General features: G+C 38.5%; 1 protein-coding gene across 1 annotated transcript in view; it reads left to right on the forward strand.

The window, feature by feature from the left end:
• Window positions 1-21,801, forward strand: part of LOC123534583 (two pore channel protein 1-like) — a 77,861-nt gene that overhangs the window by 13,948 nt on the left and 42,112 nt on the right. The window contains exons 2-6 of the mRNA XM_053518980.1: window positions 4,461-4,567; window positions 11,157-11,354; window positions 12,389-12,502; window positions 15,372-15,502; window positions 18,994-19,082. Of these exons, the coding sequence (XP_053374955.1) occupies window positions 4,461-4,567; window positions 11,157-11,354; window positions 12,389-12,502; window positions 15,372-15,502; window positions 18,994-19,082 (639 nt within the window). The remainder of the gene's footprint in view (window positions 1-4,460; window positions 4,568-11,156; window positions 11,355-12,388; window positions 12,503-15,371; window positions 15,503-18,993; window positions 19,083-21,801) is intronic.

The following is a 21,801-nucleotide window of genomic DNA, read 5'->3' on the forward strand; positions in this document are numbered from 1 at the left end:
ACCCACATCATGTGAGGTAATAGGGTGCTTAACTCTGACATCAATTTTTTATGAATTATGTCCCTATTTTACTTTAAATTTAAGGTTGATTTTGATGTATTTTCACTATATCTCAGTTATTACAAAATGGATTTGATTCAAACTTAAAATAGATGTTTCACCTCATCACCCACATCATGTGACACAAGGTGCATAACTCTGACACCAATTTTTCATGAATTATGCCCCTTTTTACCGGTACTTAGAATTTATGGTTAATTTTGATGTATATTCACTGTATCTCAGTTACTACTTAATGGATTTGATTTAAACTTAAAATAGATGTTCCACCTCATCACCCACATCATGTGACACAAGGTGCATAACTCTGACACCAATGTTTCTTGAATTATGTCCCCATTTACTTAGAATTTAAGGTTAATTTTGATGTATTTCACTATATCTCATTCTGATTGGCTTAGAGCCAAAAGGAAGTATCCTTTTTTAGCTCGACTATTCGAAGAATAAGTAGAGCTATCCGACTCACCACGGTGTCGGCGTCGACGTCACACCTTGGTTAAGTTTTTCGTACCAGTCCACATTTTGACAAAGTCGTTTGAGATAAAGCTTTGAAACTTTCAACACTTGTTTACCATCATCATGGCCAGTTATAGGCAAGAGCACATAACTCCATCAAGGATTTTGGCTGAATTATGGCCCCTTTTGACTTAGAAATCATGGTTAAGTTTTTCGTACCAGTTCATATTTTGACAAAGTCTTTTAAGATAAAGCTTTGAAACTTTCAACACTTGTTTACCATCACCATGGCCAGTTATAGGCAAGAGTACATAACTCTATTAGGGATTTTGGCTGAATTATGGCCCCTTTCGACTTAGAAATCTTGGTTAAGTTTTTCGTACCAGTTCATATTTAGACAAAGTCTTTTGAGATAAAGCTTTGAAACTTTCAACACCTGTTTACTATCACCATGTCCAGTTATAGGCAAGAGTACACAACTCTATCAAGGATTTTGGCTGAATTATGGCCCCTTTTGACTTAGAAATCTTGGTTAAGTTTTTCGTACCAGTTCATATTTTTTGTAAAGTGTTTGACATATGGCTTTGAGACTTTTATCACTTGTTTAGTATAATAGTCTCTATCTGTAGGAAAGAGAACATATTAACTCTGTCATCTATTTTGGCTGAATTATGGCCCTTTTTGGACTTTGAAATTGGTTCTGTTTTCATACAAGTCCATGTTTTGTCAAAACTATTTGACATATGGCTTTTAAACTTTGAACACTTGCTTATCATTATGATTTACATCTGTAGGCAAGAGTACATAACTATTTTGACTGAATTATGGCCCTTTTTAGCTCATCTGATTTTTTGAAAAAAAATGATGAGTTATTGTCATCACTTGAGCGGTTGTCGGCGTCGGCGTCTGCGTCGGCGTTGCCTGGTTAAGTTTTATGTTTAGGTCAGCTTTTCTCCTAAACTATCAAAGCCATTGCTTTGAAACTTGGAATACTTGTTCACCATCATAAGCTGACCCTGTATAGCAAGAAACATAACTCCATCTTGCTTTTTGCAAGATTTATGGCCCCTTTTGTACTTAGAAAATATCAGATTTCTTGGTTAAGTTTTATGTTTAGGTCAACTTTTCTCCTAAACTATCAAAGCTATTGCTTTGAAACTTGGAAGACTTGTTCACCATCATAAGCAGACCCTGTACATCAAGAAACATAACTCCATCTTGCTTTTTGCAAGAATTATTGCCCCTTTTGGACTTAGAAAATCAGTTTTCTTGGTTAAGTTTTATGTTTAGGTCAGCTTTTATCCTAAACTATCAAAGCTATCCCTTTAAAACTTGCAACACTTGTTCACCATCATAAGCTGACCCTGTACATCAAGAAACATAACTCCATCCTGTTTTTTGCAAGATTTATGGCCCCTTTTGGACTTAGAAAATATCAGATTTCTTGGTTAAGTTTTATGTTTAGGTCAACTTTTTCTCTTAAACTATCAAAGCTATTGCTTTAAAACTTGCAACTCTTGTTCACCATCATAAGCTGACCCTGTACAGCAAGCAACATAACTCCATCCTGCTTTTTGCAATAATTATTGCCCTTTTTGGACTTAGAAAAATCATTTTCTTGGTTGAATATTATGTTTAAGTCAACTTTTCTCATAAACTATCAAAGCTATTGCTTTAAAACTTGCAACAGTTTTTCACCATCATAAGTGGACACTGTACATCAAGAAACATAACTCTATCCTGCTTTTTGCAAGAGTGATGGCCCTTTTTAGACTTAGAAAATCATGGGTAGGACAATATTTCTATTATACAAAAAAAAATCAGATGAGCGTCAGCACCCGCAAGGCGGTGCTCTTGTTGGACTTTGAAATTGGCTCATATATTGTCATTTAGTGCAAGACTTATCGAAATCAAAGTAATACAGGAACATTGTTTGTCTAATCTATTTATTTCTTTTGTCTGAATATACGTGGAAATATTTTGACCCCATTCTTCAATCAATTCTTCGAATAGTCGAGCGCGCTTTCGTCAGACAGCTCTTGTTTTAAACTTTTGTACTGAGTTTCTTCCCCTTGAATTCCAGGAATTAGTCTATTTTTAGAAATCCTATTTTTAGATTTTCAATATTTTTGGTATTTTACTAACTTTTTTATTATCAGTCCTATGTAAAAAGTAAATACATTTTTCTGTGGTAACATGGGTCGGTAAGACACTTTTTTGTATTCACTTTTAGTGTATCTCTAATATTAGAGATTTTTTTATATTTACCTCATCCCTCATCAAGGGCACATAATTATACTAGTATTACTTATATGTGGAAGCCATGTAGCTCATATTACTCAGGTGAGCTATCCAGAGTCATCATGACCCTCTTGTTTAAGATACAGTCTTGAAATTTTGATGACATACACAGTTTTGCACACAAATTGTAAAACTGAATTTCATTGACTATGAATGTGACCTACTGACTTTCTTAATATTTTATCATCAGTTTGACATTTGAAACATGTAGCTCATATTACTCAGGTGAGCGATCTAGGGTCATCATGACCGTCTTTTGCCCATTTACAGGTTTGGTCTGATATCAAGTATTGAGTAATATTAATCTTTTCCTTGATTTCCTGGCCTAAATCTAAATTCAGTAAGTACTTGCCATGTGTGCTTTTGGTAACATGATGCATTTGAATGTTTTTGCAATAACTTGGTAACTTGATTCTTTTAAATGTTTTTGCAGTAATCCTTGTAAAGGAAGTATCTTGCATACACATATCCCATAATGGATCTAGTCTTTTGTTAAAGTGTACTGGGTGTAACGCAGCTATTGTATATATAAATGGTAGTAGCATAGTTGGTGCACTGTGAAATCAGTTCATTTTGTGGGCTTTAATTTTGTGATTTGGCCAAAATGGATATGAAGTCTGTATTCGGATGGTTATGTTTTGTTGATAGGAGATACCACTTGTGAGAAACTCCTGATATAGCTCCTGTTGGATACATGTGAGATACCTCTATTAGGTAGCTCATGTGAGGTAACTTCTGTGAGCTTCTGTAAGATGTATCTGTTTGGCAGTATTTTACTGTTTATATAAAAGAAACTCTATTTTTGCTTGTGGCGAAATGTTGTCAGGGATGAATTTTGAAGTTCTATATATTCAAAACAAAATAACCCTAGAAATTAAAGGCCTGCTCCAGTCCTACCTTTTAACCTTAAGTTGTCACTGAAAAAAGCATGAAAATCCTGACTATAAACGGTGACACCTGTCAAAAATAGGGTATATTTTATGTAAAATTCTATATAAAATACCTGTGCTTTTGCGTGCTAAAGTGTGGTGCGTAGCAGTTAACTGTTACCTATTGTAATCATGTCTTGCATGCACACAATAGAATTTGAATAGCCGTGGAGCAGGGCTTTAATGTTTTTTTCTTGTATTCAAAATTGAATTGACTTACATCTTGATTGATTCTGTAATAATGCAGCAATGTACAAATGTATAGAAGTGACATTACTTCTGAATCTGCCCTTGTATATAAATTATATTGCTCACAAAATTAAATGGTTTGACAGTATTTGATAACGTAATACTGATAGTACCTTGTACCTAATCACGGGGAAAACAAGCACACTATTTTAGGGTGTTATCTTGCTTATTGATCAATGTTATCTTTATCATTGCTTGTTAGAGGCAAATTCATAAAATTACAGCACAAAATTTAAGTGCGTTTAAAAAATGTTCAAAAATAATGAATAGGTCATTGTGTGATAAAAAGTTTTCAGAAATATAAATAGTGGCTCGTACAGCAAAGGATAAGAGGGAATTTTTAACAAATGTATCATGGAGAAAAATGGACTTTAGAACAAGAAGTAATATGGTGTATTTGCTCATCAAAAGTTTAAATGGATGTATATTTTTCAAGTACGAGTAAAGCAATGTTTGATTTTTCAGACGATCCAAATAATGACATCATCGGTGAGACTGGGAATTTCGCACTTGACGTTCAACCGGTTCCTCACAGTCGTAAACATTCTAAGGCGTGGAAGCTCAACTATCTGGTTAGTGGTCCAGCGTTTTTTGGGAGGGCACTTAGAGTTGCCTTTGTCTGTCTGACTGTATGTCTGTCCAAAGTTGTGTTGTTCATTTCTCATAAAGTGTGTGACCCAGAGTCATCAAATCACACAGGATTGTTATTCGGTATGGGAAGTTTTGCACCAGGAGTTTTTAATTTGGATCTTTCACAGCCAGACCAGAGTTATGGCCCTTGACTTATTAAAAAAATATGCATAACAAGGGCCTAAGTTTGTGGCGCATGTATCTCAAAAAGTATTTGACCCAATGTTATGAAACATTACAGGAATATTATTCAGCATGTGAAGTTGTGCACCTGGGGTTTTGTTAGAGATATCACTCAGCCAGACCAGAGTTTTGGCCCTTGACTTAGTCAAAAATATGCATAAAAAGGCATAACAGTTGTGTGGCACAATCATATATCAAAAAGTATTTGACCTAGGGTCATGAAATATCATAGGAATATTATTCAGCATGTGAAGTTGTACACCTTTGATTTTGTTCTAGATTTTTACCAGTCAGATTAGTGTTATGGCCCTTGACTTAATAGTAAAAATGTAAAAGTTTGTGCCCCATTTATTTCAAAATGTACTTGACCCAGAGTCATAAAACATTAGAGGATTATTTTATAGCATATGAAGTTTTGCACCTGGTGTTCTTTTGGGGATTTCTTTTAGCTAGGCCAGAGTTATGGTCCTTCACTTAGTGAAAAAAAACACACAAAGATCTTTAGAGTATCTTAAAAAAAATCACTTGGGAGTCATGAAACCATGCACAATGACAGGAGTGGGGTATAGGCACCTGTGTTCTATGGACATACATCTAGTTTGTTGATAAAATGTATGGTTATAAAATAACAATGAGACCTCCATGACTGAGTGGTTATGATTGCTGACCTCAAGTCCTTTACCTTTGGTCTATGTGGGTTCAAACCCAGTCTCCGTTGTCATGTAAAAGAAGTCAACCTACTGGCTTTTGAAATAATGGTGGCTCTGTATAGGTTCCAGCAGTTGCCTAAAATATAATGCCCTGAGGGGCACCTTGGATTTTCCATTGAAACGCTAGGGATGTTTCAGATGACTTCTAATTGAAAAAGACAAACAGTTTAGTATTGGATCCAATGAAATTTTACACAAATGTTAAGCATGATGAGATGGTATGTCACATGCAAGAATCTTGTCTGTACTGTCAAGTTCACAGGCAAAGGCAGTAAGCCTGTACCCATAGCTATTTCCTTTAGGCAAGGACCCTAACACTTTACCCTTAGCTATTTCCTTTAGGCAAGGACCCTAACACTTTACCCTTAGCTATTTCCTTCAGGCAAGGGCCCTAACACTTTACCCTTAGTTATTTCCTTTAGGCAAGGGCCCTAACCCTTTACCCTTAGCTATTTCCTTCAGGCAAGGGCCCTAACCCTGTACCCTTAGCTATTTCCTTCAGGCAAGGTCCCTACCCCTGTACCCATAGCTATCTCCGTCAGGCAAGGGTCCTAACCCTTTACCCTTAGCTATTTCTTTCAGGCAAGGGCCCTAACCCTGTACCTATAGCTATCTCGGTCAGGCAAGGGCCTTACCCTGTACCCTTAGCTATTTCCTTCAGGCAAGGGCCCTAACCCTGTACCAATAGCTATCTCTGTCGGGCAAGGGTCCTAACCCTGTACCCATAGCTATCTCTGTCAGGCAAGGGCCCTAACCCTTTACCCTTAGCTATCTCCTTCAGGCAAGGGCCCTTACCCTGTACCCTTAGCTATTTTCTTCAGGCAAGGGCACTAACCCTGTACCCATAGCTATTTCCTTTAGGCAAGGGCCCTAACCCTGTACCCTTAGCTATTTCCTTCAGGCCAGGGCCCAAACCCTGTACCCATAGCTATTTCTTCAGGCAAGGGCCCTTGCCTGACAGAGATAGCTATGGGTACAGGGTTAGGGCCCTTGCCTGAAGGAAATAGCTAAGGGTAGAGGGTTAGGACCTAAGCATGATGAGATGGTATGTCACATGCAAGAATCTTGTCTGAACTGTCAAGTTCACAGGCAAAGGCAGTAAGTCTGTACCCATAGCTATTTCCTTTAGGCAAGGACCCTAACACTTTACCCTTAGCTATTTCCTTTAGGCAAGGACCCTAACACTTTACCCTTAGCTATTTCCTTCAGGCAAGGACCCTAACACTTTACCCTTAGTTATTTCCTTTAGGCAAGGGCCCTAACACTTTACCCTTAGCTATTTCCTTCAGGCAAGGGCCCTAACCCTGTACCCTTAGCTATTTCCTTCAGGCAAGGTCCCTACCCCTGTACCCATAGCTATCTCCGTCAGGCAAGGGTCCTAACCCTTTACCCTTAGCTATTTCTTTCAGGCAAGGGCCCTAACCCTGTACCTATAGCTATCTCGGTCAGGCAAGGGCCCTTACCCTGTACCCTTAGCTATTTCCTTCAGGCAAGGGCCCTAACCCTGTACCAATAGCTATCTCTGTCGGGCAAGGGTCCTAACCCTGTACCCATAGCTATCTCTGTCAGGCAAGGGCCCTAACCCTTTACCCTTAGCTATCTCCTTCAGGCAAGGGCCCTTACCCTGTACCCTTAGCTATTTTCTTCAGGCAAGGGCACTAACCCTGTACCCATAGCTATTTCCTTTAGGCAAGGGCCCTAACCCTGTACCCTTAGCTATTTCCTTCAGGCCAGGGCCCTAACCCTGTACCCATAGCTATTTCCTTCAGGCAAGGGCCCTTGCCTGACAGAGATAGCTATGGGTACAGGGTTAGGGCCCTTGCCTGAAGGAAATAGCTAAGGGTAGAGGGTTAGGACCTAAGCATGATGAGATGGTATGTCACATGCAAGAATCTTGTCTGAACTGTCAAGTTCACAGGCAAAGGCAGTAAGTCTGTACCCATAGCTATTTCCTTTAGGCAAGGACCCTAACACTTTACCCTTAGCTATTTCCTTTAGGCAAGGACCCCAACACTTTACCCTTAGCTATTTCCTTCAGGCAAGGACCCTAACACTGTACCCTTAGCTATTTCCTTCAGGCAAGGTCCCTACCCCTGTACCCATAGCTATCTCCGTCAGGCAAGGGTCCTAACCCTTTACCCTTAGCTATTTCTTTCAGGCAAGGGCCCTAACCCTGTACCTATAGCTATCTCGGTCAGGCAAGGGCCCTAACCCTGTACCCTTAGCTATTTCCTTCAGGCAAGGGCCCTAACCCTGTACCAATAGCTATCTCTGTCGGGCAAGGGTCCTAACCCTGTACCCATAGCTATCTCTGTCAGGCAAGGGCCCTAACCCTTTACCCTTAGCTATCTCCTTCAGGCAAGGGCCCTTACCCTGTACCCTTAGCTATTTTCTTCAGGCAAGGGCACTAACCCTGTACCCATAGCTATTTCCTTTAGGCAAGGACCCTAACACTTTACCCTTAGCTATTTCCTTCAGGCAAGGGCCCTAACCCTGTACCCATAGCTATTTCCTTCAGGCAAGGGCCCTAACCCTGTACCCATAGCTATCTCCGTCAGGCAAGGGTCCTAACCCTTTACCCATAGCTATTTCCTTCAGGCAATGGCCCTAACCCTGTACCTATAGCTATCTCGGTCAGGCAAGGGCCCTAACCCTGTACCCTTAGCTATTTCCTTCAGGCAAGGGCCCTAACCCTGTACCAATAGCTATCTCCGTCGGGCAAGGGTCCTAACCCTGTACCCATAGCTATCTCTGTCAGGCAAGGGCCCTAACCCTTTACCCTTAGCTATCTCCTTCAGGCAAGGGCCCTAACCCTGTACCCTTAGCTATTTTCTTCAGGCAAGGGCACTAACCCTGTACCCATAGCTATTTCCTTTAGGCAAGGACCCTAACACTTTACCCTTAGCTATTTCCTTTAGGCAAGGACCCTAACACTTTACCCTTAGCTATTTCCTTCAGGCAAGGGCCCTAACCCTGTACCCTTAGCTATTTCCTTCAGGCAAGGGCCCTAACCCTGTACCCTTAGCTATTTCCTTCAGGCAAGAGCCCTAACCCTGTACCCATAGCTATCTCCATCAGGCAAGGGTCCTAACCCTGTACCCATAGCTATCTCTGTCAGGCAAGGGCCCTAACCCTTTACCCTTAGCTATTTCCTTCAGGCAAGGGCCCTAACCCTTTACCCTTAGCTATCTCCATCAAGCAAGTGTCCTAACCCTGTAACCTAAGCTATTTCCGTCAGCAAAGGGCCCTGGCCATGCAGTCTTAGCTATTTCCTTGAGGCAAGGGCCCTGACCCTTTACCATTAGCTGTTTCTTTTTACTCTTACCTGTTTCCTTGAGGCAAGTGCCCTAACCATGCAGTCTTAGCAATTTCCTTCAGGCAATAGCCCTAACCATTTACCCTTAGCTATTTTCTTTAGGCAAGGGCCTTAACCCTGTTACCTAAGCTATTTCCTTCAGGCAAGGGCCCTTACCCATTAACCTGAGCAATTTCCTTCAGGTATGGACCCTAACCCTGTAACCTAAGCTATTTCTTTCAAGTATGTGCCCTAACCCTTTAACCTAAGCTATTTCCTGCAGATATTGGCCCTAACCCTGTAACCTAAGCTATTTCTTTCAAGTATGTGCCCTAACCCTTTAACCTAAGCTATTTCCTACAGGTATGGGCCCTAACCCTGTTACCTAAGCTATTTCCTTCAGGTATGGACACTAACCCTTTAACCTAAGCTATTTCGTTCAGGTATGGGCCCTAATCCTTTAACCTAAGCTATTTCCGTCAGGTATGGGCTCTAACCTTTTAACCTGAGCTATTTCCTTCAGGTATTGACCCTAACCCTTTAACCTAAGCTATTTCCTTCAAAGGTGGGCCCTAACCCTGTAACCCAAGCTGTTACCTTCAGACAAAGGCCCTAACACTTTAACCTAAGCTATTTCCTTCAGGTATGGGCCCAAAACATTTAACCTAAGCTACCTTCAGGTATGGGCCCTAACCCTGTAACCTAGGCTGTCACATTCAGACAAGGGCCCTTACCCTTTAACCTAAGCTACTTCATTCAGGTATGGGCCTAATCCTGTAACCTAAGCTATGTCCTTTAGGTATGGGCCCTAACCCTTTAACCTAGGCTATTACCTTCAGTCAAGGGCTCTAACCCTTTAACCTAGGCTATTACCTTCTGTCAAGGGCCCTAACCCTTTAACCAAGGGCCCTTACCCTTTAACCTAGGCTATTACCTTCAGTCAAGGACCTTCAGTCAAGGGCCCTAACCCTTTAACCTAGGCTATTACCTTCTGTCAAGGGCCCTAACCCTTTAACCTAGGCTATTACCTTCAGTCAAGGGCCCTAACCCTTTAACCTAGGCTATTACCTTCTGTCAAGGGCCCTAACCCTTTAACCTAGGCTATGTCCTTCAGTCAAGGGCCCTAACCCTTTAACCTACCGGTAAGTTTTTCCCTAACCCTTTACCTTTGGTTATTTTCTTTAGGCAAGGGCCCTAACCCTTTAACATGAGCTATTTCGTAACTTTAGGCAAGGGCCCTAACCCTGTTACCTAGGCTATGTCCTTTAGGTAAGGGCCCTAACCCTGTTACCTAGGCTATGTCCTTTAGGCAAGGGCCCAAACCCTGTTACCTTGGCTATGTCCTTTAGGCAAGGGCCCTAACCCTGTTACCTAGGCTATGTCCTTTAGGCAAGGGCCCTATCCCTTAGCTATTTTCTTTAGGCAAGTTCCCTTAGCCATTACTCTTGTTTGAGGGCAACAGACTTTGATGATATATGTCACTGACTAGTTATGTCTCCTGTTTTAGATTGTAAAATGTGCATAAACGTTAAGTGATATCCAGTAATGATACAATTATCTAACTACATCTGTTCCTCATGTGACAATTAATTTTAATACTGGGTCTCTGGATAAAGTTAAAAACTGTGCATCATATAAAATCACCATAAAGTTATCAGGCTTCCTCTTAAACCTTAGCAATTTTTTTTATCAAATTAAGGCAGTTTTGGTTAAATGAAGACAGTTTATTTACTGTAATATCTGACCTTTTTGCTTGACTAAAATATTGCAAAGTTTAAAACACTGTTTTTTACTCAAGGTTTTAAATTTTTTTCGCATAAATTTAGCCCTCTAAAGCAATTAAAATCTTGAGTTTAGTAAGATAAATTTTCAGACAAAAAAATAAAAAATGCTAAATCAGCAAAATTGCTCTCTTTTCCAATATTTTCGATTTTATAGGGATGTATAGATCATTGGAGCTCTTTTTTGGCTTCACCTCTGCCTGTCTGCATTTAGCTACTCAAAGCCCGTGGCCAGAATTCATTGAAACTTCACAGGAGTGATCAGTATGTAGCATAGTTGTGCATGTTATTAGCCACATTCAGACTATTTTTTGCAGAGTTATTGCCCCTTAAAGTTTTTTTTTTTTTATCTTTGTCTGGACTACATCTTTACTAATGAAATCTCATATGAATGGTCAGTACCAGTTATTAGATAAAATATGTCCAGGGATAATGGGTCACTTTGTTAAATTTCCATGTCATGTATTGTCTTTTTCAAGAGAAGTCTTGTGTCGACCAGATACTATTTTTGTTTTGAATGTTTCAGAATTTTGATACATTTTCAATTTGTATCTTATTTTAGGAAGCAGCCATATACCTCCAAGAAGGTGAGAACAATGTTAAATTCTACACCCACCCTAGAAGCCATGAGGCTTTGCCTGCATACCAGATTGCTCACAATAGATGGTTCCATGTTCTGGACCTTGGAGCAGCAGTGCTCGTACTTCTGCTGGCAGCGTGTGAGAGACCGGCTGTTGACTTTCTGAGACTACCAGTAGGGGTGAGGTTTTGTTATAAATTATCTGTTTAGTAAGTAAGTAAGTAACAACTTTATTTAACAAGACTACACATTGGGTGTCCCCATCTACCATGTGGGCCTCATGAAAGTAAATAAAAATGTAGATGTTATGTTCTTAGTTTGTTGTATTTTGTAATCTGATATGCAAGGTTCAAGATTTATTTAGATCATGGGTTTTTACAATCGTGCGATCAGAACAATAACACCATAACAAACAACTAAACATGTACATAAACAAACAAAATTTACAGTTTCATATAGTAGGAAATACTAAGACAAAGAGTTTGTATTATTTTAAAGGATACAGTTTACTGTGAAAACATTAATATTTGTGGGGGACTAATTTTCAGGTTGAGTCAGTCCACGAAATTTAATCCCAACAAACAAGTAATAATTCCAATTCATTTAATGTTCAAAATTTGAAATCTACGAATTCGTATCCCCACGAAATTGCCGTTTAGACCAACATCATGAAATTTCATGTCCAGGAAATTAAATGATTTCACAGTACATTACATTCATCACATCCATGATTCATAGATGGGTCATATCCATGGTTCAGGAAATGGTGAGGATTTTAATATGTCTCAGTTTTATAGGTCTTTTTGTACCACAGAAGCATGGCTTTTGTAGCTTATCTGATTTTCAAAAAGAAAAATCTACAAGGTATTAGAAAGACATTTTCCAGACTCTAAAGGCCACATTTTGTACCTTATTTCATGAGACCTGGAGAGATGTTTGTCTTTATGAAATATAGCTGGCATAAGAAACAGGGCAGTCTTTGGATAAAAAAAAGCTCAGCCATTAGGTCAGATCGTAGAAAAACATTCCATTGGCCACATTTTCTACCTGATTTACGTAAAACACGGTTAGAATGTCTATCTCAATGAAATCTGGGTCAGATTGGAAACTGGGTCTTCTTGTGTAAGATGTATGTCAGTTTAGTGAAACTTGGTCTTCAAGGTCCTCTTGTTTGAGTAATGTGTTCTTTGTTCATAACTTCTTCTTTATTGCAGGTGCATGGTTCCCTAGAGATTTTGCTGTTACTGGTTCTCAGTCTAGAACTTGGTATAAGGATGAAATGGTTGGGCTTGAAAGTGTATTTCCACCATCCTAGAACTGTTATGAAGGTAAGCAAAATATGTTTACTAGTAATCATTAAGAAAAGTAATAGTCTTGCACAGTGGTGGTGCACAAGCAAAAAACCAAACCCAGAATAGCTCTGGTTTGTATTGCAACTGTTAGAGATTTGTTCATTTTGTATAGAAAGAGGTCATCTTTATATTGTATGCCCTTACTTAATTAAATAAATTAAATAAAAGCATAAAAAAGTTCCTTTTAAATTGATTCGAAAATATTTTGTATTTGGAAGTGTTCTACATGCCTGTGATAAACGTTTTGTTGGATGAGATGAAAGGAAGGTAAATAAACAATATGGAGAAGTTTCGTTAACATTAGTATCAAATTTTCCACCTATTCCTGTTAGCTCCTTTAGTCGAAGCTGATTGTTGGTTAGATGTTTTTATATAGGTTCATCTTGATTTCATTTACTGGCTTTTGTTTTCTGTAATTCAAGAGGTTTCAAAAGGACAAGGCTGTGCTATAACTAACCTTATATTTCGTTATCAAAGCCCTTAATTATAATCCACTCGCATATTTAAGCATGAGGTGAATACATGCTTTAGGTCATAAATACAATATCTCATTGTTGCAGTGTTTTAATTGTTGGAATTCTTTCATTAGAAGTTTAATTATGTCTCTCACCACACAGTGGTGTGGGAGACATACTGATTTACTCCTGTCTATGTGTCTGTCTGTCACAAAGCTTGTCCGCACTCTAAGTCGAACATTTCTCATCCAATCTTCACCAAACTTGAACAAAATGCGTTTGCCAATAAGACCTCAGCCAAGTTCGATAACTAGCCAAATCAGCCCAGGCACTTCGGAATTATGGCCCTTGAACAAATTACTGATACAGAGTTGTAGACAGGTTACTCCAACTCCAACAGATACCAATAGGCTGCAAACAGTATATAAAGACAGACTTACTATTCTGATGATTAGGCAGTCGTGGGAGACATGCGCTTTTCTCAAAAGCACCTCTAGTTTTTATTCCATATTCACTTAATAACAAATTCCCCCATTAGAAAAATGCAATAATAACTGCTGAATTGACCTTACGCCAGATAGCCTGTAGCCACGCCTACCAGTTTTCAGGGGGAACAATTCATGCTAGGCCCGACAAACAAAGGAATCAAATGGCGACGGCAGAAATATTTTTCCGGACATTCTAGTTGATTTCGGCGTACGCTACCTCAATTCACACGTATTTTTAAAGTTAAAAGACAAAACACAATCGTTAATAAGTGGATGTTCTGTAGCGAAACATAAATTCTACAAAAAACAACGATACGTTGTTGTTAAAAGCCGGGAACTGCACCCGAGTATAAGAAAAACTAAACAAGGCAGGGGGGCGAGCAGAAAACACGTAAAAAAGACGGAAATCTCTGAAACCATTATAGCTGATTTTGTGGGGGTTTTTTAATTGTCCGTTTCTTTTTCATTATAGAAACGTCAAATTTCGATCTCTCGGAAATCATGTAGGGTATGACTATATCAAGCAGACTAGAACATTGATTTTTATTAATTAAGGTTGAAATCAGACTGTGGATTCTGAATCCTATTTCAAAATAATTAGATAAATTAAATAAGGTAATTTACATGTAAAAATTGTCACTTGTGTCATTTAAGAAACGTCGGATTTGAAACACCGGAACTCATTTAAGATGCTCATATCATTGTTCAACATTATTCAGATACATAGCATTTAATGTCTAATACTTAGACATGATGTGTTTTAAGTATAAGTAAAGAAAGTTCTCTTATTAGAATTAAAACGTGTAAATGATAAATAAATAAGATATAGTCCAAGGCGATGATATAGTCCATACTCATATTTCAAGACATATACCGGCGCATCGCAGCTTAAACAATGTTTGAGCCTACCAAATTTCTTTATAAAGTAAACAGAATGAATGTATAATTTTTTGTTTAAGAACATATCTTCTTTATACGAAATATGCTATTTTTCTGGAATTTTAGACGAAGTTTACGCTGTCTATTAAAATGAAATTTAAAACGAAAGCACACACCGAGTGCTAAGTCAAAACTTTGATTAGACTCATTAAAATAATCTTATATTAATCATATTTTTTTATCATGTTTATTATTTGTTGTATTATCACCCAGGTATGACTTAACATACACCAGTGGGAGATTGATGTAAACCTTAAAAATGCATAAATCATGTTTCCGGTACATTAAGGCATAATATTTACACGTTACCATTCAAATAATATAGAACATCAAATACTTGTGTTTTATCAGTACATACCAGTTACTCTGGTAACTGATGGAATATTTTTACTATTGAATAAAGAATACTAGGCACTTTTGTTCAATAAGAAAGTTAATTTTCATAGAATTTTACACTGATTTTTAAAAATGAAATGATTAAAACGTTATAACACAATGAGTGCTAAGTTGAATTGCTTTGCTTTAAAACACTCTTACAAGATTTTTAAGATCAACTATTCTTGAGGACGTCCACAGAGCCTGATACATCGTTGACAATATTCGAGGTCTGAGAGTGGATTTGGAAAAGGGAAGCGCTCTAGTATTACACTCTCTTCCCTGTGTCTGATGTAAAGTGTCGTAACGTCACCTTTTTACCATTTTGGACGATTTTTCGCTGGCATTTATATTCTTTGACTGGTGAGTCCGGCACTAAGTTTGACGGACAAAATGGCGGCTAACAACAAGGCTTATCAGTTCTGTTATCTGATTGGTCAGTTGGAACCTGCCAATCAACACTGGCGTAAGGTCAATTGCTCTTAGGTGTGTTACTAAGAGAATTATATGGTGTATCAATTAAACTTGAATCAGAATGTTAAATTTGCAATAGTCAGTACCTTAAGATTTACATTTTTCCCTTTGCAGACATGTATGTTGTGTATAATGCTGATAGAGGCAGTTGTCGTGTTGATACGTCAGACCAACCATTTCCGTGTCACTCGGGCATTGAGGCCAATATTTCTGCTCAATTCTCATTATTGTAGAGGAGTTAGACGGTAATATATATTTACAAATTGCAATAAATGAAAGAATCATAACTGGCTGTTTTCTCAGGAAATGACTATTTATTACATGCCTACTTCCTTGTTATCCCCCGATGAAAGTCGGAGGGATATAGTTTTGGCGTTGTCCGTCCGTCCCTAGCCATATCTAGGAAGTGGTTGGGAATATTTAAATAAAACTTCATTTACATGTTAACCACTATGAGGTTATGCGTCCTGTCAAGTTTCAGGCAGATTGCCCAAGTAACACCAGAGTTATGGCCCTTAGAACTTTCTAGTGTTAACTATATAGGGTACTATAAATATGGCAGTTTCTGCATCATAACTTTTGATATATTTGACCTAGAACTATGAAACTTAAACAGAATTTAGATCACCATAATGTGGTTGTGTACACATAATTTCATTTGGATTTCTTTTGTAACTTCAGAGTTATTGCCCTTTAATTGTATAAAAATCCACATATTTGTACATAAACTTACCATTAGGTAGAATTTCATTAAATTTCTTTCGTTTTTTTCCATGAACATTTATTGTAAACATGTGAAGGTATGTACCCACACCTGGTCACCCCCCCCCCCCCAAAAAAAAATAATTCCTTATTAGATTTTTTTCAAACAAACTTCATATACATGTCCACCACCATGAGGTTATGGGGCCCGTCAAGTTTCAGTCAGATTGCCCAAGTAACACCAGAGTTATGGCCCTTAGAAGTTTCTAGTGTTAACTATATAGGGTACTATAAATATGGCAATTTCTGCATCATAACTTTTGATATATTTGACTTTGAACTATGAAACTTAAACAGAATTAAGAGCACCATAATGTGGTTGTGCACACACATTTTCGTTTGGATTTCTTTTGTAACTTCAGAGTTATTGCCCCTTAATTGTATAAAAATTCACATATTTGTACATAACAAACTTACCATTTGGTAGAATTTCATTGAATTTCTTTCATTCTTTTCCATAAACATTTATTATAAACATGTGAAGTTGTGCACCCAAACTTGGTCACCCCCTTACCTTACCTCCCCCCCCCCCAAAAAAATTTCATTCCTTATTTTAGATTTTTTTTTCAAACCTTCCATGAATATTTATCAGCATGCAAGTTGTACCATTCTCCCGCCTTGCTCCTCCACCCAGTCATGCCCACCACCGATCATTAATCCATTTATCCTCTGCACCCCCCCCCCCCCCCCCAACTTCACCCAAATTTTTTTTTTCATTTTTCATCAATATTTATTATCAACAAGTGAAGTTTTGTGTTCTCCCCCGTTCAACCCCCCCCCCCCCCCCCCTCCAACACACACACTCACACTGCACCAACCTTGCCCCCAGCCATGTTCAAGATATCTTATTGATTGTGTTCTCTTAAGGACATCTGTTCTTTCAAGTTCATATGTACATGTTAAACAGCAACACTTGGTGCAAAACCACTCAAAGACAATATTTCGTTCCAGTTAAACTTCAAGCTCACATTTCAATTAACTGCATTTAATTTTAAAAGCTAAGCTTATTACAGTAAGCATATTCCATTCAAAATGAATTCTTTAAATTAGTCAGGATCAAAGTATCATACATTTATTATGTACTCTTTAATTAAATATTTGTTTTCTGTTAAATTGATTTTGACTAATGAAATTATTTGCTTCTTAGTAACATCCTTAACTTTTTGCCGGATATATATTTTTGCCATTCCTCACCACAAACCCTTTCGGCGGGGGATACCAATTCATCGAATTTGCTTGTTTAACCTTTAGCTGGCTAAATTTCTGTGACGGACTGGTCCATCATTCAATTTGGGCAGTACCGTTTATTATTCAAAGGAGTGTTCACTGAAAATTTACTGACTGAATAGCGAACAGTGCAGACCCTGATCAGCCTGCACGGATGTGTAGGCAGATCTTGGTCTGCGGTGGTTGCAAAGGCAGAATCACTTGCAGCCAGCAGGCTAAAGTTTAATAAATTGCACTTTGAATGCAATCACTAATAAAAGACTGTATGTTGTTTTCATGAGAATTAGCAAGATTTAGCTCTATATTCTTGTGAGAGTTTCAAAGGTCTTTGACTACCAGATACAAAATAGATAGGATTCAACCCTTTGGTCACCAGTGTCCTGAGTTATAAAACTATGCTTGGCGACCAATCTCAAAATTCGAGCAGCTGATTGGTTGGCCCAGAGCTTAGATTTAGCATTGACCAATGAAAGAGTCTTATTCTGCATTTAATTTCATAACTCGACTTTAAAAATAACCTTAGAACCAGGTCAGAGTTCAAAGGTTTCAAGCTATGTCATGCTGTATTTAATTAATCCCCCGCCACAAGTGGTGGGGGGTTATAGGAATGGTCTCCGTCCGTACTTCCGTCCGTCCTTCCGTCTGTCTCTCTCTCGTGTCCGCTCCATATTTCCTAAACCCCTTGAAGGATTTTCATGAAACTTGGGTCAAATGATCACCTCATCAAGACGATGTGCAGAACCCATGAGTCAGCCTTATCGGCGCAAGGTCAAGGTCACAACTCAAGGTCAGGTTTGAGCCTTCCATTTTGTGTCCGCTCTATATCTCCTAAACCCCTTGAAGGAATTTTATAAAATTTTGTTCAAATGAGCACCTCATTAAGACAATGTGCAGAACCCATGAGTCAGCCATGCTGGCTCAAGGTCAAGGTCACAACTTAGGGTGAAAGGTTTGAGCCTTCTATTTTGTGTCCGCTCTATATCTCCTAAACCCCTTGAAGGATTTTCATCAAACTTGGGTCAAATGATCACCTCATCAAAATGATGTGCAGAACTTATGAGTCAGCCATGCCAGCTCGAGGTCAAGGTCACAACATAGGGTCAAAGGTTTGAGCCTTCCATTTTGTGTTCACTCTGTATCTCCTAAACCCCTTGAAGGATTTTCATCAAACTTGGGTCAAATGATCACCTCATCAAGAACTCATGAGCCAGCCATGTCAACTCAAGGTCAAGGTCACAACTCGAGGTCAAAGGCTAGAGCTCGGTATCTCCTAAACCCCTTGAAGGATTTTCATGAAACTAGGGTCAAATGATAACCTCATCAAGACGTGCAGAATTCATGAGTCAGCCATGTCAGTTCAAGGTCAAGGTCACAGCTAAAGGTCAAGGGTTTACCCTTTCACTATCCATAACAGTGGCGGGGGATTTAGCTGTCTTTCAGACTGCCTTGTTTAATTTATTTGTTAATTTTGAGGCCCACATGGAAGATTGGGAAACCAAATATGTAGCCTCGTTAAATAAAGTCTTTACTTACTTACTTACTTACTTACTTACTTGCTATTTTTGAAAGCTCTTAAAAACAATGCATGAGCACAAATAAAATATTTGAAATTTCAGTAATACAAAGTCTTATTTGAAATTTATAAAAAAGAATACTGAAAACTTAAGTAATTATAGGGCGTAGCTTTATTTTCTGTCTTCTGTAGTTGTCTTGCAGATACTTTCAGGGTTTTTTCTCCATTCTTCAGAATTGCACGTCAGACGCTGCAGTCGCTGCCTCCTATATTTGATATGTTAGTACTGTTGCTGTTTATAATGCTGATATTTTCTATCTTAGGTAAGTAATTCTAACTCTCCCATCATATATATACACCTCAAATATGTTGTTTAGATTATAACAGCTAAATAATCATTAATTTAAGAACCTGGCAAAAGAGCTGTTTGAGTCAAAACCACAAACTTCTGTGCAAGTGAAAAAAAAGGCTTTCACATTTTATTAGGCTTTTGTGATCGCCCTGTGTCCATCGTCTGTCGTCCGTCCATCCATCTGTCCGTCCGTCGTCAACAATTTGACTGTTAACACTCTAGAGATCACAATTTTGGCCCAGTCTTAATGGAACTTGGTCAGAATGCTACCCTCAATAAAATCTTGGACTAGTTCGATATTGGGTCATCTGGGGTCAAAAACTAGGTCACCAGGTCAAACCAAAGGAATAGCTTGTTAACATTGTAGAGGTCACAGTTTTGGCCCAAAATTAATGAAACTTGGTCAGAATGTTACCCTAAATAAAATCTTGGACGAGTTCGATATTGGGGCATCTGTGGTCAAAAACTAGGTCACCAGGTCAAATCAAAGGAAAAGATTGTTAACACTGTAGGGGCCACATTTATGAGTGTATCTTCATGAAAACTTGGTCAGAATGTTAATCTTGATGATCTTTAGGTAAAGTTCAAATCTGGGTCAGGTGGGGTCAAAAACTAGGTCACTTGGTCAAATCAAAGGAAAAGCTTGTTAACACTCTAGAGGCCTATTTTTAGCTCACCTGTCACAAAGTGACAAGGTGAGCTTTTGTGATCGCGCGGTGTCCGTCGTCCGTCCGTGCGTGCGTGCGTGCGTGCGTCCGTCCGTAAACTTTTGCTTGTGACCACTCTAGAGGTCACATTTTTCATGGGATCTTTATGAAAGTTGGTCAGAATGTTCATCTTGATGATATCTAGGTCAAGTTCGAAACTGGGTCACGTGCCATCAAAAACTGGGTCAGTAGTCTAAAAATAGAAAAACCTTGTGACCTCTCTAGAGGCCATATATTTCACAAGATCTTCATGAAACTTGGTCAGAATGTTCACCTTGATGATATCTAGGTCAAGTTTGAAAGTGGGTCACGTGCCTTCAAAAACTAGGTCAGTAGGTCTAAAAATAGAAAAACCTTGTGACCTCTCTAGAGGCCATATTTTTCATGGGATCTGTTTGAAAGTTGGTCTGAATGTTCACCTTGATGATATCTAGGTCAAGTTCGAAATTGGGTCATGTGCGGTCAAAAACTAGGTCAGTAGGTCTAAAAATAGAAAAACCTTGTGACCTCTCTAGAGGCCATATATTTCATGAGATCTTCATGAAAATTAGTCAGAATGTTCACCTTGATGATATCTAGGTCAAGTTCGAAAGTGGGTCACATGCGGTCAAAAACTAGGTCAGTAGGTCAAATAATGGAAAAACCTTGTGATCTCTCTAAAGGCCATATTTTTCATGGGATCTGTATGAAAATTGGTCTGAATGTTCATCTTGATGATATCTAGGTCAGATTTGAAAGTGGGTCAGGTGCCATCAAAAACTAGGTCAGTAGGTCAAATAATAGAAAAACCTTGTGACCTCTCTAAAGGCCATATTTTTCATGGGATCTGTATGAAAATTGGTCTGAATGTTCATCTTGATGATATCTAGGTCAAGTTCGAAACAGGGTCATGTGCGGTCAAAAACTAGGTCATTAGGTATAAAAATAGAAAAACCTTGTGACCTCTCTAGAGACCATACTTGTGAATGGATCTCCATAAAAATTGGTCAGAATGTTCACCTTGATGATATCTAGGTCAAGTTTGAAACTGGGTCACGTGCCATAAAAAACTAGGTCAGTAGGTCAAATAATAAAAAAACCTTGTGACCTCTCTAGAGGCCATACTTTTCATGGGATCTGTATGAAAGTTGGTCTGAATGTTCATCTTGATGATATCTAGGTCAAGTTTGAAACTGGGTCAACTGCGGTCAAAAACTAGGTCAGTAGGTCTAAAATATTAAAATCTTTTGACCTCTCTAGAGACCATATTTTTCAGTGGATCTTCATGAAAATTGGTCAGAATTTTTATCTTGATAATATCTAGGTCAAGTTCAAAACTGGGTCACATGAGCTCAAAAACTATGTCACTATGTCAAATAATAGAAAAAACGTCATCATACTCAAAACTGGGTCATGTGGAAAGAGGTGAGCGATTCAGGACCATCATGGTCCTCTTGTATGATTTTATTTTCATGAAACTTAGTCAGAATGTTAATCTTGATGATCTTTAGGTCAAGGCCGAATCTGGGTCATGTGGGGTCAAAAACTAGGTCACCAGGTCAAATCAAAGGAAAAGTTAGTGAGCACTTTAGAGGCCACATTTATGACCATATCTTAATGAAACTTTGAAGGAATGTTAATCTTGATGATCTTTAAGTCAGATTTAAATCTGGGTCAGATGGGCAAAAAACTAGGTCAACAGGTCAAATCAAAGGAAAAGTTAGTGAGCACTTTAGAGGCCACATTTATGACCATATCTTAATGAAACTTGGGAGGAATGTTAATCTTGATGATCTTTAAGTCAGATTTAAATCTGGGTCAGATGGGGCCAAAAACTAGGTCACCAGGTCAAATCATAGGAAAAGCTAGTTAACACTGTATAAGCCACATTTATGACTGTATCTTAATGAAACTTGGTCAGAATGTTAATGTTGATGATCTTTAGGTCAAGTTTAAGTCTTGGTCAGGTGGGGTCAAAAACTAGGTCACCAGGTCAAATCAAAG

This window comes from Mercenaria mercenaria, chromosome 12 (assembly GCF_021730395.1).
Source record: "Mercenaria mercenaria strain notata chromosome 12, MADL_Memer_1, whole genome shotgun sequence".
Lineage (NCBI taxonomy): Eukaryota > Metazoa > Mollusca > Bivalvia > Venerida > Veneridae > Mercenaria > Mercenaria mercenaria.